Genomic DNA, 27894 nt, shown 5'->3' on the forward strand with positions numbered 1-27894 from the left:
TTTCACTGTACTACCTTAATATTTAGGCCTATTATATTTTTCACTGTACTACCTTAATATTTAGGCCTATTATATTTTTCACTGTACTACCTTAATATTTAGGCCTATTATATTTTTTTACTGTACTCATTAGGCCTATTATATTATTTTGCAGTGTTCAAGAGACAAGTAAAACAACAGAAAATTTATATTATTATTATAAAAAAATTTTTATTCAATATTAATTTCAACAAATAATTTTATTAAATAAATAAGGTAATATATTTAATGCTGGATGAAAAGAATAAACATCATCATCATAATCTCCTCTTTGGAAATAATTTAATGAAGACTATCATCCAAAGGAATGTCAAACACACCATTCCTAACAGAATCCAAATCCACCATTTACAGGCATTTCTGACATGAACTTCTAACCTTTCACTCTCAACTTTGAGATTACCGAAATTTTTCTCCGCTAAGTGAGTAGTTTTTTCCAATGTCTAAAAAAAGAAGATTATTAATATTTGGGAATGTTATATAACAATGGGTTTACAAAATATTTACCTCGATATCCTTTTGTATAATCCTGGATGCCAACATGGTATTTTGTTTCATATTTTGTACGAGAGAAACCATTTCTTCCGCAACTTTCTCTTGAATATTATTATGATATTGAAGTAAGGAATCCAAATCTTCCGATGAATTATCAATTTGTCTCAATCGAACACCATCAGATGCTATAATAAATAATTATTTGTTTTGCATTAATTTAATAATTTAAATAATTAGCATACTTACTAGGTGACTGGTCAAAACTTTTGCTAAATAATTCATCACGAACTGCATTATTATATCGCGATTGGGTTTGAAGTTGAATTTCTTTAATTTTACTTTGATTATTTTGGGATGGTGCACCACCTGTAACTAAAAGTTGACTGGCAATAGCCTTTTCCGTTACAGTTGGCTTTAAAATAATTTTTTTAATGATAAGAATTTGATATTTAACAGGTTATTTATTATTATTATTATTATTATTATTACCATTTTCTCAGTAACAATTAAGCCCCTTAGAAACTCAACTTTCCGGGAATATTCTGTTAAAGAATCTTTGCTAGGCTGACTGGATGGTGCATAATTAAATATGCAGCAATTTCTCTCAATATAATTATATTACTTACCATACATTCAACTTTTTAAGTTCCGACAGTTTATCTTCAAGGGCTTCAATATACTTCAAAATAAACAAAACCACGTGTCAATTATAGAGTGACCTTTAATTGACCATAACCATCCCACCAGAAGTGGCGCATCACTAACCAAGTCTTAGCATTTTACGATCTAAAAGCCTATTTTTGTCGTCATTTTTATATTAAAAATAATTACCTTTTCAAACCTCCAATCTATTATTTTGTTTTCAGAAGCCATTGATTCACATTTTGACAATAGTCGAGTGAAATTAACTTCAAGACGCGACATAAGTTTCGTTCCAGCCATGATGATGGTACTCAGGCTGGGAAATAGCACACTTCCTCTGGTCCAAAACCAGTTTATTAATTGCTTGGACTAGTTTTTTAATTCAAGAAGTGGGGGTTACTGGTCCTTGGGACCAGTTTATTAATTGCAAATCTATTGGAGAGCAAAGGCTGGGACCAGTCTAGAGACCAGTAAATGATTTCAGACACTAGGGGGTCACTGGTCCAAAGGACTAGTTTAAAAAATATCCTTATTTCCCAGCCTGATGGTACTACCATCACCAGCAGACGATAAAAATGACGTCATCACTCAAAAAGAGTGCGTTCCAGTCTGGGAAATGGATATTTTTTAAACTAGTCCTTGGGACCAGTGACCCCCTAGTCACCGAAATAGTTAACTGGTCTCCGGACTGGTCCCAGCCTTTGTTCTCCTGCAGATTTGCAATTTATTAACTGGTCCTGAGGACCAGTAACCCCCACTTCTTGAATTAAAAAACTAGTCCAAGCAATTAATAAACTGGTTTTGGACCAGAGGAAGTGTGCTATTTCCAGGGCTCGACATAAGGATATTTTTTTTAGTAGTCAGCCTGACTAGTGAGCCCCCCTATCCCAACTTTTTTTAGTAGTCAGCCTGACTAGTGAGACGCATGGTTTACGAATATTTGGGACATTTTTTTACTAGTCAAGTTGACTAGTGAGCCCCCAGATTTCGATTTATTTTAGTAGTCAAGGCTTTTTTTTTAGTAGTCAAATGCCTTGACTAGTGCCTTATGTCCAGCCCTGGCTATTTCCCAGACTGGTGCGTTCCGATCTTCCAAACAAAATATGGGATATGTCCAGTACGAGTTCGTTGCGTAGAAGATTAGATAATTTAGGCTTAGCTATAAACCACGGAGGTTGAAGCGGTATGAAAGAGTTATAATTTCAGCCGAATTAAATTAAATTAATTAGTCAAATTGTAGTTAAATATATCAATGTTTACGTAATTTATCCGTAAAAATGGCTGGACCAGGCGTATTTCATTTAGATGATTTAGAAAACGATGCTGAAAATGTGTCAGACGAATCGGACGATGCCATTGAAGTTGACGAAGAGGTATGCCTTTTGGGACTTGGCTTTCTAGTATTATTTTAATTAATAGGGTTGAGTAACGTATGCTAATTTCAAATTAAACTTTTTTAGCATTATTTTTTAATTAAATTAAATAAGATAGATGTATAATGTATATCTTTTTCTCATCTATAAAATCGCTAATATGCCCAGATATTGTTGATTTTACTCTAAAAGCTTCAATATGTTAATTGATCCAACATTTTTGGAAAGTATAGAATCATGGAAGAAATAGAATAGACCTATTAGATTTAGATGACAAAGTACAAATTCCTCTTAGCGAAACAAGGAAAAAGTAAAATAAGCAAACAGTTTTAAGACTTAATTTAATGTATAGGTACACACATTAGTTTTTAAGCAACATATTTATTCTCAATTTACAAATATAGGCCAATAGGATATCTGTGTCCTTGTAAACACTTACCTTATCTATAAAATTTTTATTTCTACTTTTATCACCCTTGTTTAAATAGAGATAGTAAAAATTGACAAATTTTGAAGGTAGCATGCCCTTAAGTTTATGTTCATTGAAAACCAAGAGATAAAATGATGTGCTACAATCTATATCCTTTATAGAATTTAAATGGAGAACCGAATGTCAATGACATATTGGAATCTGATGAATTTGAAAAAATTCCATTAACAGAGCAAGTAGTAAATCCGGGCCAAGAAAAAACAAGCCCAAAAGATTTTGAGTTGCTCAAAGTTTTAGGGAAAGGGGGCTATGGAAAGGTAGAGGAAACCATTTTGACGCTAGATCTTTCAGTAGACGGGAAAAAACATATTTTGATGTGATTTTTAAGGTATTTCAAGTCAGAAAAGTTACTGGCAAAGACTACAATAAAATTTTTGCTATGAAAGTCTTAAAAAAAGCAACTATAGTTAGGAATCAAAAAGATACCGCTCATACCAAAGCTGAAAGAAATATTTTAGAAGCCGTTAAAGTAATTAAAATTTCATAGGGAATATTTTATTAGGGAAAATATTAAATTTATCATGTTTTTACTTAAGCATCCATTTATTGTCGACTTAATCTATGCTTTTCAAACGGGTGGTAAATTGTACCTAATTCTCGAATACCTCAGTGGTGGTGAACTCTTTATGCATCTGGAAAGAGAAGGAATCTTTTTAGAGGATCCCGCTTCGTAGGAAAAACAATTTAATCAAGATTCCTTCAAAAATATTTATATTTTCTTTCCCCGATGTTAGATTTTATTTGTCTGAGATAGTGCTAGCTTTAGAGCATTTGCACAAGGAAGGCATCATCTACAGAGATTTAAAACCAGAGAATATATTATTAGACGCCACGGGTCACGTGAAATTAACTGATTTTGGGCTTTGCAAAGAATCTATTCAAGATGGTACAATAACTCACACATTTTGCGGCACAATTGAATATATGTAAGGGTTTAAGGTACCATGCAAAAACCTCTTACAAAAAACTAAAATTTTTCATTAATTATTAGGGCACCAGAAATCTTAACAAGAAATGGACATGGTAAAGCGGTAGATTGGTGGAGTTTAGGAGCTCTTATGTATGATATGTTAACTGGAGCGGTAAGCCTATTTTATAGACCTAAATTGTTTTGTTTTTAGACCCGAATCGTCATGTTTTTTAGACGTAAATCGTCATGTTTTTTAGACGTAAATCGTCATGTTTTTTAGACGTAAATCGTCATGTTTTTAGACGTAAATCGTCATGTTTTTAGACGTAAGTCGTCATGTTTTTAGACGTAAATCGTCATGTTTTTAGACGTAAATCGTCATGTTTTTAGACCTAAGTCGTCATGTTTTTAGACCTAAGTCGTCATGTTTCTAGACCTAAGTCGTCATGTTTCTAGACCTAAGTCGTCATGTTTTTTAGACCTAAGTCGTCATGTTTTTTAGACCTAAGTCGTCATGTTTTTTAGACCTAAGTCGTCATGTTTTTTAGACCTAAGTCGTCATGTTTTTTAGACCTAAGTCGTCATGTTTTTTAGACCTAAGTCGTCATGTTTTTTAGACCTAAGTCGTCATGTTTTTTAGACCTAAGTCGTCATGTTTTTTAGACCTAAGTCGTCATGTTTTTTAGACCTAAGTCGTCATGTTTTTTAGACCTAAGTCGTCATGTTTTTTAGACCTAAGTCGTCATGTTTTTTAGACCTAAGTCGTCATGTTTTTTAGACCTAAGTCGTCATGTTTTTTAGACCTAAGTCGTCATGTTTTTTAGACCTAAGTCGTCATGTTTTTTAGACCTAAGTCGTCATGTTTTTTAGACCTAAGTCGTCATGTTTTTTAGACCTAAGTCGTCATGTTTTTTAGACCTAAGTCGTCATGTTTTTTAGACCTAAGTCGTCATGTTTTTTAGACCTAAGTCGTCATGTTTTTTAGACCTAAGTCGTCATGTACTTTTCATTTGATTCCACAGCCACCATTTACGGCGGAAAATAGGAAAAAGACTATAGAAAAAGTATTGAACTCAATTTTAATTATATATATTTTCAAAAACTTTCAGGGATTAATTAAATTCCTTTCAGATTTTAAAATGTAAATTAAATTTACCCCCTTATCTAACACCTGATGCGAGAGACATGATTAGAAAGGTGATGATTTCATTCATTCATTCTTTCTTTCATTCAAAGAAAGAAAGAAAGAAAAAAACTTTAATTTCTTTGAAATTTTCCTGCATTTGAAATTGAAACTCGCAGCTCTTAAGGAGGCAAGTTGCATCTAGACTAGGAAGTGGTCCGGAAGACGGAGTAGCCATAAAAAACCATCCTTTCTTTAAACACGTTAATTGGGATGACGTTTTGGCCAGAAAGATTGAACCTCCAATTAAACCCGCTTTAGTGAGAGATTAGACAACAATTTTAAGTCGAGAGAAACACAGTGTTTTCTTAACGGAATTCGCGCCTGTCTTTTGATTATTTTAGTCTGGAGAGGATGATGTATCCCAATTTGACACAAAATTTACGGGACAGACTCCAATTGATAGCCCCGATGATAGTCTCCTTAGTGAGAGTGCCAATCAAGTGTTCCTGGTACAATTCCCAGTCCGACAAAAGCTCCATTCCCAGGGTTCGTACGGAACCTGGATAAGTCAGGGATATGGAAAATAGGGGAAAAAGTCAGGGATTTAAAAATATTTCCTAAAAAGTCAGGGATAAGTCAGGGATTTAAAAATATTTCCTAAAAAGTCAGGGATAAGTCAGGGATTTAAAAATATTTCCTAAAAAGTCAGGGATTTAAAAATATTTCCTAAAAAGTCAGGGATTTAAAAATATTTCCTAAAAAGTCAGGGATAAGTCAGGGATTTAAAAATATTTCCTAAAAAGTCAGGGATATGTCAGGGATTTCGTTTGTTATATCAAACCATGATTTCTTCGAGCAATGCTAAATATAAGTCTGGTGTGATGAAGTGGGCTCTGGTAAACACCTTAAAATGGTCAGGGATATTGGCAAAATTTGGTCAGGGATAACCTTGAAAAGTCAGGGATTTTCAATGTAAAAATTTCGTACGAACCCTGATTCCATCCAAACTCATCAAATTCTGAAATATCAATTGGTTTTTTAGGGTTTTACTTACATAGCACCGTCTGTTCTAGAAGAAATGCATCGACCCTCGGTTGTCAAAGCTAGATCACCCAGAAAATTTCCAATTAGTCCTCGAATGCCCTTCAGGTAGATATATATATTCCTGATTGAGTCAAAGTGACTAATTGTAAAGTCTAATTTACTAAAAAAATAAATAAAAAAAAAAATATACATTCAAGGGCTTATCAATCGCGCAATAGCCCTGCCAATAGAAGTTATCCAATAAGTATTGATGATGCTAAAGACGCTCTAGGAGCCCCTCCTTGTACACCTGATGAGCAAATGGATACAGGAGGCTGTCTTCCCACAGCCACCGCCACCTCCGCGAATCAGCCAGCTAGACATCCAAGATCTCCGGCTATTCCAGCTAGAAAAGGACAAACTAAGAAGGTACGCAGGTCCTAAAAAAACCTATCTTTAAATTATTTTTCTAATCATTTTTAGGGAAAAACAAACAATTTTTACATTTATTTATAAAAAAAAAAAAGAAAAAAAAAGAAAAAAAAAAAAGAAAAAAAAAAAAAGAAAAAAAAAAAAGAAAAAAAAAAAAGAAAAAAAAAAAGAAAAAAAAAAAAGAAAAAAAAAAAAAAAGAAAAAAAAAAAGAAAAAAAAAAACACGCAATCCGCGAGTGCTTTCCAAATTTTACAGCTAATCCATAATTTTTTCGTCTTTTTTTTTTTTTTAATTTTCTCTTTTCGCAGCTATGACAGATTGGTTAAATTAGGTTTCCAAGATTGCTGTAATATAAAAAAAAAAATAAGATAAGATGTTAGGGTTTGTTTGTTTGTTTGTTTGTTTGTTTAATTGATTGAGGGTTTTATTTTATTATTTTTATTTTTTTTTTTTTTTGCTAGAAGAAATGAAAGACATTTTTTCAAGCACACTCTCAATCTCAAAAGAAACGCAAAACAAAAACATTTATTATACAGAATTATTAATTAAAAGAAATTGATATCAACGCTCGCTGTGTAAGATTATAGATAGAATTTAAGGTAATTAATAAGAAAGAGTGAATGATGAAAAAACGAAAAAAAAAGCTCGCATTAATAGGTCAGTATTTTTATTTTCCAATTTTTTTACGCGGTAATTAAGTTATTGCCTGAAAATATTAAATAATTAATGGCTAAGGGAGCTCATGCAAATGAAAACAAAAAACAATTTCAACTGTTTAAACGAGTGGCTAGTTTAATTAGAATATACTGAGTAATTTTCTTAGATATATTGTTTTAGGGATATAGTAACAATATTGTTTATTATCAGGCCCTGCAAATTAATTTAATATTAAGAGTTTTTAACTTTTACCGCAAATATGATGGGGGAGGATGAGTAATATGAGGTAAATCGGTGGAAACGCTAACTGTGGGACGACTTAGATCCCATGGGAGGCTAGAAATGGGGGAGGAATAATCGGAAAAAATGGCGGACGGTCTGGTCTACCTCAGACGAATCACGGGACCGCCCGCCATTTTTTCCGTGTATTCCTCCCCCCTTTTCTAGCGTCCCACCCAACCTAAGTCGTTCCACAGTTAGCGTGTCCACCGATTTCTCTCAGATTTAGATAATAATTGGGTTCATGCTAACTGTGGGACGACTTAGATCCCATGGGACGCTAGAAATGGCAGAGGAATACTCGGAAAAAATGGCGGACGGTCTAAGTCGTTCCACAGTTAGCGTGTCCACCGATTTCGCTCAGATTTCAATAATAATTGGGTTATTGTGGCTAGCAATTTGTAATAATATAAATATAATATTGCTAATAATCAGCCCCTGCAAACGTTTGCTGAAATAATTTATTGGAAAAGACATGAATTTCAGAATTTCATCACTTAAGTTAAAATTAATTAAACTAGCCACCATCTCGCTTAACTTTTTAATAATAATAAAAAAAAAGGGTAACTATAATACGTTAATAATGTTAATACTATACTACTAATAATATAACCATTAACTATATTAGTATATTTTAAAGGCTAACAGAGAAAAAAATCTTATAAACTATAATATAATATTGTTTTTTATAACCCCCAAACCAACCGACGCTTTTAAATTGTTAAATACCTGTTTAAAAACAATAGTTAATATCGAAATTACTAAATTTAGGCCTAAAAATGATAGAATTCTTTATATATTTTACGTTTGTTTAAGTCTTTAAGATTAATTAACTGCGCGTGTCTTCCACTTAATTTTTTTTTAAAGCTTTAATTCTTTTCTAAGTTCTTTTTCTAAACTTCTATCATAGTTTACAGGGGATTTTTTTTTCATTGAACATTTTCTACCTTACGTTACGTCACGCCCGCATTTTTTTGGGGGTTTTTCCATTATTTTTATGTACAGTTTATTATAAGATATCTCGCAGTCTTCTTAGATGAACACTTCGCTTATAAAAATGGGACATCTGTATAATAAAAATAATTTATATCTATTTGTATGAAGAATAACTAACGAAAAAAAAAATGAATTTGAGGAATTGATTGAAAACGAGAAAAAACACATAAAAACGCTAATATAAAAGTGTCGGTAACGTTTTTAAAAAAAAAGGATTTTCTACGAATTGTTAAAACATAGATATAGTGTTACCATGGATAAAGAATGCGCGTGCGGAAATTTGTTTTCACGCTATAGGATCGGCAACTCCCTATCTCGAACGACAGAATATTCTGTATACACTCTGTTACAACATCGGTTGTCAGCACGCGCAAAGCTCATTCTCTATGTAATCTAGCCTTGCGCGTGCTGACAAGAGACAAAAAACTTCAGGATTTAAAATCAGTTTAAAATATCCTGAAGTTTTTTGTTTCTTGACAGCACGTACAAAGCTACGTTACATAGAGACCTAGCTTAACGCGTGCTGACAACCGACGTTGTAACAGAGTATATACAGAATATTCTGTCGCTCGAGATAGGGAGTTGCCGATCCTGTAGAGTGAAAACAAATTTCCTCACGCGCATTCTTTATCCATGTCGTTACAAAAAATACTTAGAAAATTGGTTATTCCCTGAGTTTTTTCCTTTAGCTTTTTTTCTTTAAAACTGAAGGTAGTAATAATATAATTTATGCAGACAAAATGTTTCTCCAGAATTTAAATGCCTATCTCCTCCGTCTCCCCATCATAGTAGTTTTTTTCTTTTAAATTATAAATTAAGGATGTTAAATTAAATTAAATTTATAATGTCCTAAATTTATTTAAATTTTAATAACAATAGAAAATAAACAAATCAATATGATAATAAATTAAAAACCATCCACCCTTTTTCCCCCTCCGAGTTAAAAAATATATAAATTAAAAACCTGTATATGTTAATTAATTAATTAAGAAAAATGTGGCCAAAATATTTTAATATGGAAATAATTTTATTTCAAAAACAGAAAAAAAGCACAGCATTTAGATTCCAAGGTCTTTTTTAAGCATAGTAACTTTCTTTACAACTTCAGCGATGTTTCCTCCTCTGAAATGAAAAGGAACGAAACCAGAATGTTTACAACAAGTTATCAGCCAAAATCTATCCTAGGTATTTGAGATAATAATGTATACCAGAAGGGGATAATAGAAGAAGGATGCCACTCTGTATCCTCTTAATGCTTTAGTTATGTAACGTCATTCTTCCCAGGCTCCCCCTTTTAGTTTGCTTTCCCACTCATCAAACTACAAATGGGCATCGCACCGTAAAGTGAATTCTATAGTTGTTTGGCACTAAATCCCCAGCAATCATCCCACAAACCTTGATTGTCTTGACGTGGGACAAAAATGCACATGCGCGTCTTGCCAAATATTTAAACGCTAATAGAGTAATGATGAGGGAACTATTTATCGTGTATGCGATTCGGTTTAGTAACCTTGCTCTAAATGTAAAATGATGTTGGGAAGAGTGACGTTACACTTACCCCGCTTTGTGGTACACTTCTCTCGAAGAGAAGTATTATATACTTCTGTGTATACTTACTCTTTGCTCAAGAGCTCCTTTATTTGCTTCTGTTGATTGGCACTGAGATCAACCAAATGAATTTGTCGGTTTTTAGCATTAGCATCCTTTTCCATTTGACGTTTCTGAAACTCAAACTTAGAATTGACCTGTTCCATTGAATTATTCAAGTGTTTCAATCGTTCCTGAATTGTTTTCAATTCTTTCTGCATATTTTCTTCTTCCTCCGATAAGACTGGAATACACCTTTGAAGATTCCTGGTTACTTTCTCGACTCTAAGAGCCAATTCACTTTGTTTGGTATTCAATTCATCATAACGAATGGCTTGACTCTCAGCCTTGTTACGAATGAAGTCTCTTTCCTGATTAAACGTTCTCAAATCGCTTAGGATTTGCGATTTTTGATTCGATAATACTCGAATACGTTTGTTCAATTGAGTGTGAGCAATTTGAAGTCTTTGCAAGAACTCTTCCCTCAAGTTTTGAGTTACATTGGCTAAAAGTTCAATGCATTGTTGGGTGTTATATTCGGTTCCTTGAGCGTTTAACGGAGTTTTTAACAAAGGCGTTCTATTAGAAGACTGCAGCCATTGAATCAGCTTATTGACAAATCCGTCATCGTTCACGCTTGTGACTGAATTCATTTCTCTCTCGGGGTCAAAGGATATAAGCTCTACAGGGTTTCCTTGACAAATCGCGCTGAAATTCAATTATTAATTTATACAGTCAGTATTTACTAAATCGTTACCGTAATGGCATGAAAACAGCTTCCCAAGTTGACAGTAAACAAATAATAGTTGCTCCAAGAGTGGTGGAAGCAATTGTAAATCCTATAATGGGAGCATTAGGCGATGTTGGGAATGGTCTGGTGCATAATAAGTGCTCCACTTGACTTTGTTGACCCTCTAATTCCGTCAACAAGTTACTGTCCAAGATTTCTGCGCAAAAATTGTATTATGTAAGGTATATCGATCGGATTTGATCTATAATAGTAACATCGTACTGGAAGATGAAAATTTCTCTAAGTATTGAACAAATGGCAATGCAATTGAATGCAATCCCGAGGAGTGGGTGCAATGGTATCTTGATGAAGCAGTTGGATCTGATATGAAACATTTTAATTTAACCAAAATCTGTGACAAAATGTAATTGGCCTACCCCTATGAAGTCTAATTGGATAAGTAGACAAATCCTTCGTTTCTGTTAATGACAATGAAAGTTCAACTCTTTCAAAGACAAAGAGGGCAACATTAGCGGGAGATCCGCACTGAGAGTCATCAAGAGACTGCGCTTCTTTGATCTATTATCATTTAATCTTTGTTGGTAAAAAAAATTCCTAAACTTTAATATGCGTTCTTCTCACTGAATTCGATGGAGTCTCAAAATCATACGAAGGTAATACAACACAGTGATATAAGACACCGGTGCAAGTAGTTATGACTAGAACCAAAGGATTCGTTTGCAAACATATCAAGCTGCACGCGTCAACACCGTAATTGTCATCCGCGGGTGGATGCATTGAAAGTGGTCCCAGTACTTTCGCCGGTTTTCTATAAATGAAGGCTTAAGTGTTTATTTTACATCTTTCTTGATTACGTCAACTGACCTAAGGATTCGATTGAAATGCGTATTGGCAACGTAAACATCCCCATTTCCATTCAGTACAAAAAGGGGCCAGATTAGACTTTCTGGACTTGTACCGTCCTTTTCCTTAACATTATCAGGTTGTACCGGCGGGGCAAAATCAAAACTAACAGCCATTTCCCCTAAACAACCCGAAAAAGTCGTTTTCGATTGAGAAGTTAGGTAATAAAATTGCGATTCTGAACCCATGGGTATTGTTAACGTTGGAGTGGTTGGGTCTGTTACTTTGTACATTCTGCAACGAATAATTAATAAATCAGCCTGAAAGAAGGTGAATTGGGGAAAGTGGTACCAATTTTAACGGACCTTATGTAATTATCATTGCTAAGGACTACTAAATGAGTATGGGATTCGCTACCGGGGTGCCACGAAACTTGTAAGACTTGCAGTTTCTTATTGCAAGAGAAAAATCTATCGGCTATATTCCACGCTCTGAAAATAACTAACAGTTATAGTTTTTGCTCCTCCTGTGGGTTGCGAGTATCGGACGGAGTATCTGAAGGGTTTCGAATAATACCTGCACATGATAATTTCTTTACCACCCTCAAATTTTCCTTCATTTCCCCATCTTCGAGGTAATTCCAAAACTGAAACTCCGTGTTTTCCACTTAAGGCTAAAAAGTGACCGCAATGATTTAACTGTAGCACTTCTACATCGTAGCTCGGTGAATTCGTCAACAATAATGTCTAAAGAAAACCAAAATAAATAGGCATAATAATGTACTTGAATGGGAACAGTTAAAAAAACGGAAATAATGTGACTATAAGATCACTTCAATGTTTCGTAAGAAAACCCAATCTTTCAGAGTTGGGTCAGAGTGGGCTATTTGCGATTGCGAGAGAGAGAATCTAGTACATAAAAGAACCAAAACTACAGTGTGAAATATTGGAGCAATCAACTCTCTGAGCAATATTTATTCGACTTTAACCCCAAGAAAAACATTTATTTACTCCTCCGATTGGGTTAAAATGAAAATGGGAGAGAGAGAGAGAGAGAGAGAGAAAAAAAAGCTACTGAAGGGTGCTAGCTATAAATAAAAGCTAAAAGCATTAATAGCCAATGTTAAGGAAACGAAGAAAAAAAAAACGAAGTCATTTCTATATATAAGATCACGTTTTTCTCATTTCAAGCAATTCAATTTCTTGTTCATTCCATTAGTTTAAAGTTTTAAAATAAAATAGAAAAAAAAAAGAAAGTAAAGGGGTGAATTTTTCAGTAAGCAAAGAAAGCAATAACATCAAACTCCCCTCCCTTTCTCTGAACATTACTAGGAAAACTGCATTAGCATTTTGCGATAAAAGTTATACTTCTTAGCAAATGTTGTTAATTTTTCTGCCCCCTTGAAAAATGCCATCCTGTCAAAGACCCATATAATGAAAAGTCATTTTGAACCCCCAAAGAAAGAAAGAAAGAAAGAAAGAAAGAAAAGAGGTTTCAACCAATTTCACTTTTTAAAAGTCTTCTTGCCCAACGTACAGAGTGTACCAAACGTTACAGTAGTCCAGGATGGAAAGGGCAAAGGGAAAGGGGGAAATATATATCCAAAATAGTCCTGGATGGTGTTTTTCTTATTGATTTCTTTTACCCAACCTTCCATCCCTTTAGTTTTTGATTGCATGGGGGAATGATTTAAAATGATCTTGAAACTTTCCACCTTCTCTACCCTCCTTGAAATTTTTTTTCTCTCTCTCTCTCTCTCTCTCTCTCTCTCTCTCTCTCTCTCTCTCTCTCTCTCTCTCTCTCTCTCTCTCTCTCTCTCTCTCTCTCTCTCTCTCTCTCTCTCTCTCTCTCTCTCTCTCTCTCTCTCTCTCTCTCTCTCTCTCTCTCTCTCTCCTCTCTCTCTCTCTCTCTCTCTCTCTCTCTCTCTCTCTCTCTCTCTCTCTCTCTCTCTCTCTCTCTCTAAAAGGGATAAGAAATAACTGTAATGAGACCAGAGGAGACTTTAGGAATTCAAGAACAAAAAAAAAGAAAGAAGGGTTTTCAATGTTTATTTGGCTGCCAAAAAGTAAATTTCTTTCTCTCCCTAGCTCTTGGCCCTCTAAGGAGAGCTCTGGGAAGATAGATTTTTTCCCAGACCCTTTTCTTCGACTTAATAAATCAATCACTAGCTTTTTAGGCTTTTAAAAATAGCTAATCAATAATTTAGACTGTGAGAAATGTCACTCATTAACAAAAAGAGGGCTTGGTATTTAAAAAAGAAAGACCAGTTGCATTGCACCACTAAGCTTCTATAAATCTTCCAGAAGGGGATAGGGGTGTAACCTTTCTGGTTACCCCTAGTAATCTTTTAACCTTCCTATTGAAATTCTAAAAATTTCTATGTCAAACTTCAACTAAGGAACCAGGAGAAGAAAACAATGTTTTTTATTCTCTTGAATAATAAATAATCTTGATAACTAATGAAAAATATACTCTTTGTCTAACAAAAGTTTTAGTTTTTTTTTATTTTAAATAAACTTCGCTTCAGGTACCGGGTATAAATGAATTTGTTTGTGTCAAAAATATGGTGAAGGGGAGCTGGTTAATTTCAACAAAAGAATACTATACCTAGAGAGAGACCCCAAAAACATCGAGAGGAGTAAATCGGGGGATATTTTTTTAACCCAAGTTTTTAAGGAAACAAAAAAAGCTAGATAAATCACGTTCTAGAGGTTCCGAACAAAGATATGTCAGTTCACCTGTAAACTAATGCTAGGAAGAAGACCTAGAGCAGCTCTTGGAACGAGAGAGAGCGAGAGAGGGAGAGAGAAAAAAATAATAAATCTTCTCCTCATCCTTCCATCCCAACGACCATACCTAATTTACATGATAATAATAATACGTTTCTAAAAATTTGGAAGCAGCATAGGGTGTTCAACAAAATGTGATTTATTCTAAACTTTCTTTCTCCTATTCTTTTTCTTTTTAACCGAATAGTCGAACGACGTAATTAAGGACATGATAAAAATCTTACACTAGAAAAAAAAAAAAAATATACCCCACCTTGCTTTTAGATATCACCTCGTCAAACATTAAAGTTTATCCATTGCTTAGTATATTAATGACCATGATTCAAATAACCCTAGGGTGCTAAACAATAGAGAGACTACCCCTTCCCTACCTAGATAGATAGATAAAAAATTGCATCTTTTTTACACTCTTTATTAGATCGTTGTCAAGTAACTAATATGCCTACATTCTTTGATGAGCCTGATTTTTCAGAGGGTGTTATCGGAGGATAATAAGAATATTGAAATTTTTGATGACAGTGATGATTCCTTAGATTACAAAACCAATAATTTCACACTACACCTTTATAAGATTCATATGAACCTAATTATGGGTAATTATTCATGGTTCGTGTTTTTGTGTTCAGATTTTTAATGGAATGAAACCAATCATTTAAGCCTTGTTTTAAATTAGGGCATAAGAGGGTAATGTGATCCCCTTGGTATATAAGTTGTGTTAATTTATCTAAGGTTAGGTTAGATGCCATCCTCTAGCTTTAATCTAACATGTAATTATGTATCTTTGTGTGCAACTTTTCCCACTTTTCAAAATAGTTGAAAAGACTCGTAGTTATGGGTGACAAGGTCACGTGGGTCGCTTCAGTAGGCCACCAGTTTGATGATTTATCAACTAATTTCCCTGCTAGCCAATCAAATGAATTTTCACTATTTTATAAAATGATTTTCAAGTTTAACTTTTGTCTTTGAAATTTAAGTATAATCAATTATAGTGTATATTTAAATTTCTAAGACAAAATTAAACTTCAAAAGTTATAATACTTAAAACCCCATGAAAATCATTTCATAAAATAGTGAAAAGTCACGCGATTGGCTAGCCAAAACATTCCTTGATGTATCGTCAAACTGGCCTACTGAAGCGCCCCACGTGACCCTGTCACCCATAACCTCGTGTCTTTTCAACCATTTTGAAGTAAGCCACGCGTGGGAAAAGTTCGTATTTGGCGGCAAGTCTTCGGTCATTCAAGCAAAGGCTTAGTGCACAAACCTGAGATTTATCGGCGGTTTCGTTCTTATTCCCGAGTTCCTGGGTATCGAGTGTAACAGTTAAAACGTGTTGTTCTTTAGCGTTCCAAACAAAAAAGGCATTTTCGTGAATAGCTAATATATTGGGCGAGTCTACCGAATCGACGTCGTTGGTTTTCAATTTATCGAGGAATCCCGAACCCGAAATCAGTTTTTGCCAGTGAGCGGTGGCCATTTTTTGCGGCAGCGAAGGAGAGCGGATCGCGGCGAGAACGAGGCGTGTTTTAACAGCGTTTAATAGACCAAAACGCGCGAATTTAAAGCCAGAAAATTAACTGGTGCGCGTTTGTATATACCTGACACCGTGGGAAAGCAAAATTTCCAAAAACTAAAGCGAATAATTAAACAATTTCGATAAAACGCACTAGCGGATTTCGCGCTCGCTTTCCACGGTGAAGCTGACGTCACCGCCTCCTTATTTACAAATTTCGACGAATCAGCGCGTTGGGGCTGGCGAGGAAAGAGGATGTATGGTCACGTGGACAATTAGTTGTCAAAGATGGCTTCGAATGTTCAGTCTGTGGCTGTGGCGGCGCAACATTGGAAAAAAATTGACCTACCCAGGCTTCAGGTAATTCAATTTTACTTTCATTTTAGCTAGATAAGATTCTGAGGTGTCTGTGTTTCAAATATTGGGCCCCGAGGCCTGACTTGTACCTAGAAAATCGCTTATATCGGTCCCCTATCGATAAGCTATCATAGGTAATCGATGGGTAGAAAACTCGGTGTATCGCGTAACGGGGCGGTATGGATGGGTGATCCAGAGCCTTCCGATAACGTTTAATAGAAGCCTTTGACGATTGGGATCGCCGCTTTCAATGTCTCTCTAGCGGTGCCTCTGCAAAAAGAACATCGCCAGGCCTTTCTCTCCGAGAGGCAGAGCGGAGAATCGTTGTAGGAGTCGTGTTAGCGTAGGCTTATCGCCAGGCGTGTATTTTGAAACTCGCGCAGTCTAACTAACAGGGGTGTCAACGATTACTACGTGTCGGCTGCTCTTACCGAGATGCTCGCGTTTCCCGCAGCGTTCCATGCAACAACAAAACATTTATCCCAACGTCAAAACACTTTCCTAACGCTCACCTTCGCCGCGTGTGTGTTTGGTCAATCTCCTATATTTATATCTTTGTTTTCTTCCCCCTTTCTCCGGGCCGTGCTATTACGTAAGCCTCGGCAATCCAACCTTGACATATCTCACGCGTTTCCTTTTCGTTTTTAACCCATTGAAACAAATAATTATCTCTTTATGATAACCGTCATAGCAAAGAGTCAGGTACTTTTTTCCATCCATCCAGCCCACTAGTTACCGCTGTCACGGTTTTTAGAGTGCTTTTCGCGTCTCTCTAGCACTCGGATCCCCCTTTTCTTTGACATTTCTTAAGCCGGTGGAAAGATCAGACTGCCTGAGAGTCAACCCAATTGTATTCCTTTTTTTTAAGAACGGGGTTTTTTTTTTCTTCTCATCTCTCATCTCCTCCTTTTTCTACATGGACTCTTCTTCTGTCATTTGCGAGAAAGATTTTGCTATCTATTATTTTTCGAATTCGTTTTTTTTTCTTCAACTTTGCGCCATCGCAATTAATGAAATTCTAGATGTTCTTAAGATCTCGCTCCTATTTGAAAAGAGAGCGTTGCTAAGAGGGTGAGAAAAGGGAGGAGGAGGGAGAATCCTTAAAGATAAAAAAGGTCTAAGAGTGAGTAGTGGGTGGATGGAGAAGGTCGACAGTGTATCTCTTAAAAAAAAGAGTAAAGATGAAGGGGGTCGTATGAGCCCCTATCGGCTTTTGGAGAAGCCCTTCTTTTGGCCATTACCGACATTTTAAGCATTTTTCCGTCATAGGCGAGCGCTTCTTTAATGATTTCTCTCTTTCTTCCATCCTTCTCTTTCACCCTCTGTTAGAAAAAATAACTTATAAAAAATATGACTCTTAAGATGTCTTGATTCGATAGCGCCCCATGCATGTTTCGCGATACTTTTTGCCCCTCCATTTTTTTTCTACCGTCATTCTCCATATTCACTTTTTTAAAAAAAAAAAATGTTAATTTTTGCTATACCATTAATTTGCGAGCGTGTGATAATGTTTAATTTTAGTTCAAAGGTCGCGACATTGATAAAGTTATTTTTATACCGCTTTGACTACTTTGGCCCACTTGACTCCCTAGAATTCAGATTTTTCCTTAACTTCAGCGGTACCTCTATGATGACCTTTGACACGAGATGAATCAGATAATTTTAAATTAAATATGAATTCTTAAATTTAAACGCGTTAACTTCGTGCAAATTAAACATAATTACACAGAGTTAAACAACAGGGGGAGGAGATCCTAATGAAGAAAATATTGCCTTCATACGTGATATCTCTTTGATGATTTTCCAGAAAGAGAGAAAACAATATTTGGGGGAAGTTTTTTTATTTTCCCTTAAAAAATTCCCCTTCGATACTGTTTTTTTTTTAATTCACTACTCATCCTACTCTCTCTTTCCTTCATCCTCATCCTCATCTAGTTTAATTTATTTTTTTCTTACTTCATTTTCGTTAAAAGAATAGAATACACTATTCGGTCATTTCAGTTGCAGTTTTTAAAAGAGAGAGAAATAGTGGGGGGGGGGGGGAGTTTTGCCTTGCAAAAAAATACTTCGTACTATAGTTATGCTTGGTGCAATCATAAGTTATGTTACATAAGTTTGACACTGGTTAATGAGAGCTTGTCATGAAGTGATTGAAGTAGGTCAGAGATTCTCTGGTCAGGCGCTGTCAAAGGCTTAGTACTGACTAAATAGGACCTAGATCATTGGAAGTCCTGCAAAATTAACCACCGAGTGTAGGACTTCAATTCTCGCTTGTGGTTCTCGAACTATAGCTCGATCTATAAGTCTCTCAGTAGCATTACGAAGCATAAGAAGTGTCATACTTATGGAACACATCTTATAAACTTATGCATGGTGCAATGAAGGTTTTTGGCAGGCCCGTAGCCAGAAAAGTTACGCAGAGGGGGCAGTATCTTTCTGTGAGGGGGCATGGTAAATGGAATTTTTTTTATAGAATAACATAAATATCAAAATGTCAGACAATAAATATTTAAGCAGGTATTTCATTATTGACACTCATTTAACATTTGAAAATCAAACTTTTTTTAAAAAGTTTAAAAATAAATAAATTGTTAATAAACAATTCTAAATCTAAATTTCTAGTCAGATCTTTTTCGTAGGCTAGGGAAGTTAAGTTTCACTTTCTTTCAAGTGACATAGCTCGTCGTTAAAGTGAAAATACGCCAGTAGGGTAGGAAAAGTTTGCCTCGCAACTTCGCAAGTCGCTGTTGAGGCGTCAAATGTAAGTCTGTACCCCGAGGGGTCGGTCATTCATGAACTCCCGTACGCTACCCGTGAAATCCAACTTAAGAAATCCGAAATCAATGCTGATTTCGAAATCAAATAAAAAATCCGAAATCAGCAACGAAATCACAAAACATAAAAGAAATCATAAAATCAGAAAAAAAAACAAAAAATCAACAAAGAAATCACGAAATCAACATAAAAATCACGAAATCAGAAGCGAAATCACAAAATCAGAAACAAAATCAGTAAAGAAATCGTGAAATCCATTACAAAATTCACGAAATCCAAAATCCAAAGAAATCGCAAAATCCGTCGAAATCACGGGAAAAATCTCAAAATTCGATGAAATTCATTGGATTTTATCGAATTCTGAAATCAAACGAAATCCGACGGAATCCGAAGAAATCAAATTGGATTTCAAAATCCCGAACACTTTTTCCAAAACGTCCGACCCCTCACTGTACCCCGACATAATATTTTGGTCCTGGATGACAAAACCAGCGATATATATCAAGGATAACCACAAAAAGCTAAAAATTCCAGTGTATCAGGGATACATATCAAAAGTGAATTTAAAACATACAAATGAATCAGGGATATATCAAGTAAAAAAATCCAAGTGTATCAGGAATATACACAAGTAAAGACAATAAAGTCTAAAATATGTTGATATACATTCTAAATAGCCTGAATATTTGTGTATCAAAATGAAAATATTCATTACAGGGGCAAAGTTAGTTTGATAAGAAGGCATTGGAAAATTTTGAGGGGGCATTTAGGGGCAAACCGAAATCTTATTTGAGGGGGCAGGATATATTTTTGAGGGGGCATTGCCCCCTGGTGCCCCCCCGTGGCTACGGGCCTGGTTTTTGGATTGAAAACTTAAGGAGAAAACCTGGAAAAACGTACGCTGCAAAAGGAAAAAGGGAAAAAACGGAAGATTCAAAAGGGGGGTGGGTAGGAAGTATTTCCGATTTCGTTGCAAGCGCGTAGAAAAATATGGAAATTTTTGGGGAATGCCATTGGTGTGTATAATACGTGCAAAAGCTTTAGTGTGTTTTGCAATGTACAAGCTTGCTTTAGGGTTACGGGAGCAAGGTGGGGGAGGGTGTGGTATGGTGCTGTTTGAAGGGGGGGGGGGACCCAATGCGCAGACTTTATTGATTCGCCAACCCTACCGGCTTTTGTGTTTCTTTGGCCACCCTATGCATATTAAAAAGTATTGATTTTTCGAATATTAGTAATTTCCCCGTATTTGCAGAGCTTTCGGGAGACCCGGCATTGAAAGGAAGGGTTTCCTAGTTTCCCCACTCTGATTCCTCCCCCCCCCCTACCGACGAACCCCGACCCCTTTTCCGACATGAAATAAGGTTTTGGCGCGAGCTTCGAATGGTATTTCGGGGCATGCATGGTTCTCCAGATTTCCCGCGGTTTTAGGGGGAGAAGACTTTAGTGTAAATGCAATGCTTAGCTTTTGGGGAAAAATCTCTCTCTGTGTATACATATTTGGGAATTGGCAGGCGATAGTACTGAGTACTCTCTCCACTGTCTAAAGACATCCATTTTTACCAACCAAGGGGGCTAATTTAACCCCGAGGTGAATGGTAGAATCCTACATCCATCCTCCAATCTTGTTTATTCGGAGAAATATGAATTTTTCAATTTTGACAATCGCTGTTTTATAGTTTTATTCTTTATTAAGAGATAGTTTTCTTTTTGAGCAAATATATCGGAAAGACTTCTTGGATTACGGCAATATTAGTTTGATGTCTGAACTCTGATGTATGCAATGTGTCATAAGATAGCTTCTGTATGTCCAAATCCAGAGATATCTATCTATTTATCTATCTGTCCAAAGTTAGACGGACTTGCGAGATGACACATTTAAGTCATGCAGTAGCGTGCGAAGAAAGTCGTTATTACAAACTATCATTTTTAGAAAGATAATTGGTTAGTTTCCACGCAGTCTTCTTCCCTACATCAAAACCCTTTTTTTTCTCTGATCCATTATTACATTAAGTGATAAGCAACGAGAGGGGGAGAGGGGGTGGCCGAATAAAATCATCGTTAATTGATCAATTAGTCGATTCGTGCTGTTCATCCATTAGTTTACCGATCAAATCTGTTCCTAACACGAAAGTAAGGTCCATTATTGTGTGTGTGTCGCACGTATGTTTTTTTTTTCTTTACCCATAATCCAACATAACCGTACACGCGCAGAATGTAACTAAACTTACAGGGATCATGTAAATCTATTTATACTTTGTTATAATTAAGGCTGAACAAAGAACCAGATTGAAAAAAAAAATATATACAACAAAAACTAAGAAATAATGTAGATCAGAAGACGTTTACTAGTCTAAGACGTTTGATGCGTAGATTCTTAATATATATATATGCTCTTTAATTCGGCTGGCTGCCACTTGGGGTTCTTCTTTCTTTCATTCTTTCTTCTTTTAATATTATTCAAATGAACTGAATTCTCGTATCACCCTCCCCTCTGCCCCATTGACCCCTTCCCTCGCCTTCACCCCCATCCCAACTCCATCAGTCCCTCCTAATGCTTTGGCAAATTTTTCCGTTCTTGTATTGATCGCGAATATTAAATTTAACATTGATAAAACCAATGTCGGTTTCGGCTATATATGCTAATCAGTTTTTTTTTGCTTCTCCTCTATCCTCCTTCCTTCCTTCCTTTCTGTTAGCTCTCTCTCTCTCTCTCTCTCTCTCTCTCTCTCTCTCTCTCTCTCTCTCTCTCTCTCTCCCACTCTTCTCTCGCATCGCATCGCGTGCCTTTACATTTACGCTTATTTTTTTTTCTACTAAGCATTCTTTATTTATTCCTTTAGCGTTCCAAATTTATCGAACTCTCTCAGGGATTTTTTCCTCCTCGTTTCTCTTTCAGCTAACTCGACCCAATATCGAATAATTAAAGGGATAGTGTCACCTCTTCTTTAAAATAAAATAATGGGGATGCAGTGTTAATGTTTTTAGGAAAATGTCGATTGACAAATTTGAGCCCCTTTTTATTAACAGGGTGCTTACAAGAAATTAGATGTAATTTTTTGAAATTCGAAATATACTTAGTTTTCAGATTTGGAGGGATGATGTCATTTACACCAGGAGGCCAGGCTACTGGCAAGCAGCTTGACCTTCTGGTGTAAATGGTATCAATCCTTTTAGTTTTAAAGCTATGTATTCTGCAATAAATAATCTAATAGGGCGACCTTCCGCCTGTGTGTTGGTTTCTCTGCAAGCCATTAATGCAATTGTCTATAGTGTAGTATGATGCCTCTTTAAGAAATTTGCAATTGACGTTATACCAATTATTTATAATTTAATATAAATTTACAATATAATCTAAATTATGCCTTAACTTTAACTAATATATATATTAAAAATTGTCTTTGATGTCTTGTTAATACATTTAAAATCGTATTTTAGAGGCGGTATACTAAAATTTTCGAACTAATTAAAGGCTAGACACAATGTATATACGATTTAATTGGCGCTATATATATATACACCTAAGGCTCATTTTCCGTATTTGCGAGGTAGAGATTTTAATAGGTCAGTGGTTTGGAGAGAGTTGGAGAGAGAGGATTGTGGAGCGCCGTTTGAGCTTTCCCAATCGAGTATAGTTTAACTCTTAATAGCCTCTCTTCGAAATTACTAGCGTATAATCGGGTAGACGGGATGCATGCTGCTGGACCAAGGCTTAACTCTGCTATAACACGAGTGTTTTGGAAGAGCTAAAGCAACACGTGCTTTCCGATGGAGATATCCACTTTATGTATAAGAGAGAGATCGAGAAACACGCCCCTCCCTCTCCTCTTCATCCCTATCTTGTGATAGTAATCTCCTCTCTCTTGACTCCTTATCGCTTAATCCCTCCCCATCCTCATCTTTTAGATCCCTTTACATTTGAATTCTCTGTAGTTCAATTCAATTCAATCTCGATACCCGTAACACCGGTGCCCCATTATGTTTTGGAGAAAGTTTTCCCAAGTAAATTTCAATGTTTTAAACTTTGTTGTTTAAATTTGTTTTTCGGAAGGGATGGGTCAAAGGTTTTCCCAAACTATCGGAGGTTCTCTAAACAAAAGTTGGCCCGTTGTTCGGAGCGAACAAACTTTTCGGTTCTTGAGGCGGAAAAAAAGAAGCCCGCGTGGTAAAATTCCTTTAAATCAATTTTTACCGATTTTTGGGGCGTTGAATCCGGTTGAATCTTCGCTCTGCCTAAAAATTGGTTGCCTTGTTTGCCTTGTCTCTTGATCGATTATTCGATATACTTACCTAATAATCGATTAATCAATCATCGATTATCGATATTATATATTTTTCCTCATCCCCCAGCTCGCGCGCCCACGAGTTTTACGAAGGATTTTTAGACTGCTTGGAAAGTTTCGTTTATTTTCCCAATATATGGGATCATAAGTATATAAGATGTTTCATAAGTATGACACTAAATACACTTCAATGATACTTACAGCTCGAGCTAGGTCGAGAATTGAACTCCTACACTCGGTTAATTTTGCAGGACTTCATCTTCCTATTTACTCTGTGCTAAGCCTTTGACAGCGCCTCGCCAGGCGTCGCTTTACCTCGAATCTATGACCTACGTCACTTCATGACAAGCTCCAGTTTGTAACCAGTGACTAACTTAAGGGGGAACATATCTTATCAACTTATGATGGGTTCTATAATAGATAGACGAAGGGTTATAACGAAACGGGAATGATGGGTTACAATCGATCTCGTATCGATAATGACCCCTCTCTTTCTCTCTCTTTTTTTTTTATTATATCGATTAATCGATTATTTGTTTTGAGAGGAAAAGTTCTTTTATCAAGAAAAAACGAACCTAGTTTATGTGCCATGATGGAAATTGATCACTAATCGGATTCAGATTTTTGGATTTTTTTTTTATTCTTTTTTTTGGTGGAGTCAAAAACATTGTTTTAAATTTAATTTGGTTAAGGGGGGGGAACGCCAAAAAATGAATATTTTTCTTTTTTTACCAAGCATGCACGGTAAAGGTTAATTTGTGTGTTTTTTCAATAAGGAGTTGCGCATAGTTTGAATTTGAAATGTCTTATATAAATGCTTTATTTGTTTCTTAAATTCGATTGGGAAGTTTTCTTTTCCCCGATTCCATGAAGACGGGGGTTGGGGAGGGGAACGGCAGAAAATCCCCCCATAGTCTATAAATAGTTTCTTCAAATAAAAATCGACCCCTAACCTCTTGATTTAGACCATCTTATTTGAGTTTTTTTTTCTGTAGACTTTGTTTCCTTTGAAAAGATGCTCGGCAAAAGCATTTAGTTTCATTTAAAAACATTGGAAGAACGCGAAAGATTTTGGTTTGATGTATGTGGAAATCACCAGAATATAAGTTAAAATTGATAATAGTTAACGGTTAATGGGTCCCTTTGAATAATCAAACCTCAGGACCTGTATAATGCCCCCTATCCCCATATTTTTGGGCGCGAAGTAGTTAAAATAAATAAATCTTTGATATAATTCGTAAATTTGAGTCACTTCTTCAGACCTCTTTACGTCGACTTTCAACCCTTTTTTTCTTAAATATATCGAACTTGGCTCCAGTTGATTCTTCCAGAAAGGATCGAGAAATTTCTCCTTTAAAAACGGCTTCACCCTGTTAACAAAAGGCTTCACCTCGTAAGAAGAAAAAGGGGGTCCCTCTCGATCCCTAGTTTTGGTGAAACTGGCCTCGTGCCTACATATTAAGTTTTCTCTCCTTTTTTCTTTTACCCTTTTCGAAATCCATCGTCTTCTTTTGCCTCCTCCTCCGCATCCTTTTTCCTGTACCCGTGTTTACGTTCACCCAAGTGTGGCCCCTCAAACCTTTCTAATATCGATTTATCAAAAAATAAAAAATAAAAAGCAGCGGAGGCGAGCCGCCAACCAACCCATGGCCCTATATAACAAACAAGTCGATTTCCTCTTATCAACATCAGATTATCGAATACCCTCCTCTAAGATTTTTTCTCTCTCTCATCTTTTCTCTTTACACTATATCCCAGATTCCAGGGCAAGCGTGATGTTATGTTCAATTTTGTATTCAGTAATGCCTTGCACGGAGTAACGTTTGTTGGAGTGATTTCAAGTCCGCAGTTTGATCTCTTTAAATACTATAGTCCATTGTTACAGATATCCAGGGCACAATTACGATACAAATCTGTATTAGAATTAAATTTGCTTGGCGATAAATACATTTTGACCCGTATTAAGCGTGACTTCTTTCGTAAGGGCACACCATCACTTGACCGTCTATCACCCTTTGAAACCAAAATCATCTATCCACTCCATCCTCCTCTCCACCCACGAATTTTTAGTGAGGCTTTTCTATACGCCTCGTTTAAACCTTCGACTAAACCTCACCCCTAAGGCTTCGATGCTTTGGCCCTTCTCTTCTGGCTCATCCTTCTCAATTTTTTTTATCCTTGTAAATTTTTTTTATTTCAGTCTTAGCTGTCTCTATACCCACAATCAATATTTTTAATCGGTTTTGTACACATGACAAAAAATATTTTCCTCCTCTTTTGCTTTTGGGTTCTCATGGGGTACGCCAGCCAGCCAGTAAGAAATAAAGAAAGCATTTTTTTATTATTTTTTTTTTCTAATCGTGCGTCAAGGCATAAAAATCAATATTGGTTTTAAACCCTCCCGAATCACACCACCCATCTTCCACCGCTTACCTCCTTTCTACTCTAGTGGCGTACTATTTTTTTTCTAATTTTTTTTAATCCATTAATAATGCTAAGCGTTTGTTTTTCTTTTTGGGATGGAAAAAAATGGGTGTTCGATCTTTTCTCGTAACGGTTTTTTTATCATCATCCAAGAGAGAGGGGAAGGCGATGTAATGGGCGCCATGATGCGTGAAATTGACAATTAATAGGTTAGGTTTTTGTGGTGGGTATCGTTATTTTCTAATTTTGGTATTTTTCAATTATGGAAGAGTTTCTATACGCTCTCTCTAGGTGCTTTGCTAGGAACGGTATTTAGTTTTTGATTGCCTTTGTAAATAGGGTCAGCTTTTAGGCTGCTATTAAAAATATAGGCCTAGGCCTAGGCCTAAGTGATTAGAGTATCAATAAATATAAAGTAATTTTTGAAATGAATTTATGATCAAAGTATAGTCGATTAAGTTTAGTTCAATTAATGTTTGCGATGTTTTGAAGTTTTTTCGGTAAAACCCCTGTAATGTGGTTTCTCCCCTGAACGGTTCTGTTTAATGTGAGTAAGGATTGCTGTATAAAGAACTATTTTCGTGTCAAAATTTACAATCGTACCTGCGGTGTGGTCACGTGGTTAGTTCAGTATTTTACCTTCAAAACATTAGATGATTCAATTAGAGTTGCGACTACAAATTAGATAAACTGAATATCGAGAAACAAAAAATTATCGGTGATCCATTTTATTTATAATTCATCTATTTGAGTCCAAAAAATAGACTGCGGTACGAAAACGGCTTCACTTACATTTGCATCCTTCTCTCTCTCTCTATCTCTCTCTGACGTTTTATTATTTATTTAAAACGGAAAATTTTAAATATTTACTTTAAAAAACCCATACCCTCTCTTTTCCATTCGTTTAATGGTATCGAAATTATCCGAACTCAAATAAACTCATCAAACTTTTAAAGCTTGTTTTCACCTTCTCTCTCCCTCTTCTCTCTTTACCTCCTTCCATCCCTCCCTTCCGAACCCGTTCGTTTTTCTCGATGGGTCCTCCTATATCAATATTTCTCTTTTATAAAATATTCGCTTTAAAACTGTACATTCTTGGTACCTTTTCACTTACTGGATAGGTTTATATATTTATATACATGTACAGGGTGTTTCTGATATAAGTTTGGATGGCATAAATTAAGGGGGATGTTCTTTGGGAAATCAATTTTGAGTCCAAAATGTAACTTCTATCATAAGACATTTTGCTTGCCCTAAGGGACACTGGTTTCGAGTTATGATTTGAGTGTTTTACAGATTACTCCTTAGTTAAATTAGAAATCATTGTCTAAATTAGTTTCTTAAGTAAATTTCAAGGGTTATACGTAAAATACTTTGGACAATCTTAACTCTAAAACAGTGTCCCTTAGGACAATCAAAATGGAGATTGAAGTTACATTTTCCCACTCAAAATCGTGCACCCAAAGAACATCCCCTTCATTTATGGCAGATTTATCAGAAACACCCTGTACATATAAATATACTTATAAATATGTACATATTCTGGGGTTTAGTTTTGCGAGTTTCCATTTTCAGTAATTGCATTTATTTCGCCCATGGCGATGTAATCTTGGTATATCTTTTTAAAAAGGGAATATTCAGTTTTCGGAACTCCCTGATGTCACGCGCGTGTAAAAATCAACAAAAACATATAACACCGAGCGTGCGCAATAGCGACAAGCTTGTTTTAAAACCTGCATGACAAAACGGAAACGGGTTTTTCCTTCATGGCTAGCTATAGCTCCCTACTTCCGGTTTAGTCGCCCGTCCGGGAACATTGACAGATTGAAGTGCAGATATATACGAATAAAAGTTTTTTGCGGCGGTGTTTTCTTGTATGTGTTATTGGAGAAAAATGTTTACTTCATACCGGTATTTATACTTAATTTGAGATTTTATTTTTTTTACCCAATTTATTGATTTATTTATTTTTATAATAAATTTGAGCTGATGGAATTTTGATTTTTTTTCTTTTTTCAATTATATTATTGTAAAATGATATTTTTGTTATTGGAGGAGGGGGTATTCGATAAAATAACAAAGAATGAATCATTCTTAACGTAACTCCAAAGA

At 35.6% G+C, this 27894-nt stretch overlaps 4 protein-coding genes across 14 annotated transcripts in view; 2 read left to right on the forward strand and 2 right to left on the reverse strand.

Annotated features, from left to right (window-relative positions):
- Window positions 1-181: 181 nt before the first annotated feature.
- Use1 (Vesicle transport protein Use1) lies at window positions 182-1687 on the reverse strand. Its single transcript, XM_089867837.1, has 6 exons — window positions 1366-1687; window positions 1161-1213; window positions 1024-1102; window positions 781-946; window positions 547-719; window positions 182-482 (listed from the first exon to the last, which is right to left on the reverse strand). Exons 1-6 carry the CDS (start codon window positions 1474-1476, stop codon window positions 297-299), a joined length of 768 nt encoding a protein of 255 aa, XP_089723963.1. The 5' UTR covers window positions 1477-1687; the 3' UTR covers window positions 182-296.
- A 411-nt stretch (window positions 1688-2098) lies between these two features.
- Window positions 2099-8560, forward strand: LOC149692153 (ribosomal protein S6 kinase beta-1-like). Of its 6 annotated transcripts, none has more exons than XR_016382648.1 (14): window positions 2103-2549; window positions 3141-3296; window positions 3368-3508; window positions 3576-3709; window positions 3774-3965; window positions 4031-4121; window positions 4972-5013; window positions 5081-5146; window positions 5252-5392; window positions 5477-5584; window positions 6118-6224; window positions 6317-6527; window positions 6840-6906; window positions 6993-8560. XR_016382648.1 is itself a non-coding variant. In XM_089867885.1 (13 exons), exons 1-13 carry the CDS (start codon window positions 2454-2456, stop codon window positions 6999-7001), a joined length of 1473 nt encoding a protein of 490 aa, XP_089724011.1. In that variant the 5' UTR covers window positions 2099-2453; the 3' UTR covers window positions 7002-8560. The 6 variants fall into 6 exon arrangements, 4 of the variants coding, with proteins under 4 accessions (XP_089724011.1, XP_089724010.1, XP_089724009.1 ...); XR_016382649.1 differs by having other exon boundaries at window positions 6996-8560; XM_089867885.1 differs by lacking the exon at window positions 6840-6906 and having other exon boundaries at window positions 2099-2549; window positions 6338-6527.
- A 911-nt stretch (window positions 8561-9471) lies between these two features.
- On the reverse strand, window positions 9472-15910 carry mbo (Nuclear pore complex protein Nup88). The gene is made up of 10 exons (XM_089867879.1): window positions 15698-15910; window positions 12221-12390; window positions 12010-12135; window positions 11666-11938; window positions 11423-11609; window positions 11218-11359; window positions 11063-11161; window positions 10808-10997; window positions 10081-10758; window positions 9472-9585 (listed from the first exon to the last, which is right to left on the reverse strand). The coding sequence occupies exons 1-10, from the start codon at window positions 15908-15910 to the stop codon at window positions 9522-9524; spliced, it is 2142 nt and encodes a 713-aa protein (XP_089724005.1). The 3' UTR covers window positions 9472-9521.
- Window positions 15911-16166: 256 nt separating this feature from the next.
- The window catches only part of ct (homeobox protein, cut), a 368988-nt gene continuing 357260 nt past the window's right edge, over window positions 16167-27894 (forward strand). For all 6 annotated transcript variants that reach the window (XM_089867871.1, XM_089867875.1, XM_089867872.1 and 3 more), the window contains exon 1: window positions 16167-16306. In XM_089867871.1, the coding sequence (XP_089723997.1) occupies window positions 16235-16306 (72 nt within the window). In that variant the 5' untranslated portion in view covers window positions 16167-16234. The remainder of the gene's footprint in view (window positions 16307-27894) is intronic.

This window comes from Phalangium opilio, unplaced genomic scaffold (assembly GCF_054372755.1).
Source record: "Phalangium opilio isolate 3A_F unplaced genomic scaffold, DU_Popi_V2 ptg000024l_1, whole genome shotgun sequence".
In the NCBI taxonomy this organism is placed as follows: Eukaryota; Metazoa; Arthropoda; class Arachnida; order Opiliones; family Phalangiidae; genus Phalangium; species Phalangium opilio.

Coding starts and splice junctions, on each gene's coding strand:
- Use1 (XM_089867837.1), bottom strand. CDS start 1,476: ATGGCTGGAACGAAACTTATGTCGCGTCTTGAAGTTAATTTCACTCGA. Junction 1,214..1,365: donor TAGATTGGAGGTTTGAAAAG/GTAATTATTTTT, acceptor TTTATTTTGAAG/TATATTGAAGCCCTTGAAGA. Junction 483..546: donor TTATACAAAAGGATATCGAG/GTAAATATTTTG, acceptor TTCTTTTTTTAG/ACATTGGAAAAAACTACTCA.
- LOC149692153 (XM_089867882.1), top strand. CDS start 2,454: ATGGCTGGACCAGGCGTATTTCATTTAGATGATTTAGAAAACGATGCT. Junction 2,550..3,140: donor CCATTGAAGTTGACGAAGAG/GTATGCCTTTTG, acceptor TATCCTTTATAG/AATTTAAATGGAGAACCGAA. Junction 5,014..5,080: donor GGAAAAAGACTATAGAAAAA/GTATTGAACTCA, acceptor AATTCCTTTCAG/ATTTTAAAATGTAAATTAAA.
- mbo (XM_089867879.1), bottom strand. CDS start 15,910: ATGGCCACCGCTCACTGGCAAAAACTGATTTCGGGTTCGGGATTCCTC. Junction 12,136..12,220: donor AAAGAAATTATCATGTGCAG/GTATTATTCGAA, acceptor AGTTATTTTCAG/AGCGTGGAATATAGCCGATA. Junction 11,610..11,665: donor CATTTCAATCGAATCCTTAG/GTCAGTTGACGT, acceptor CTTCATTTATAG/AAAACCGGCGAAAGTACTGG.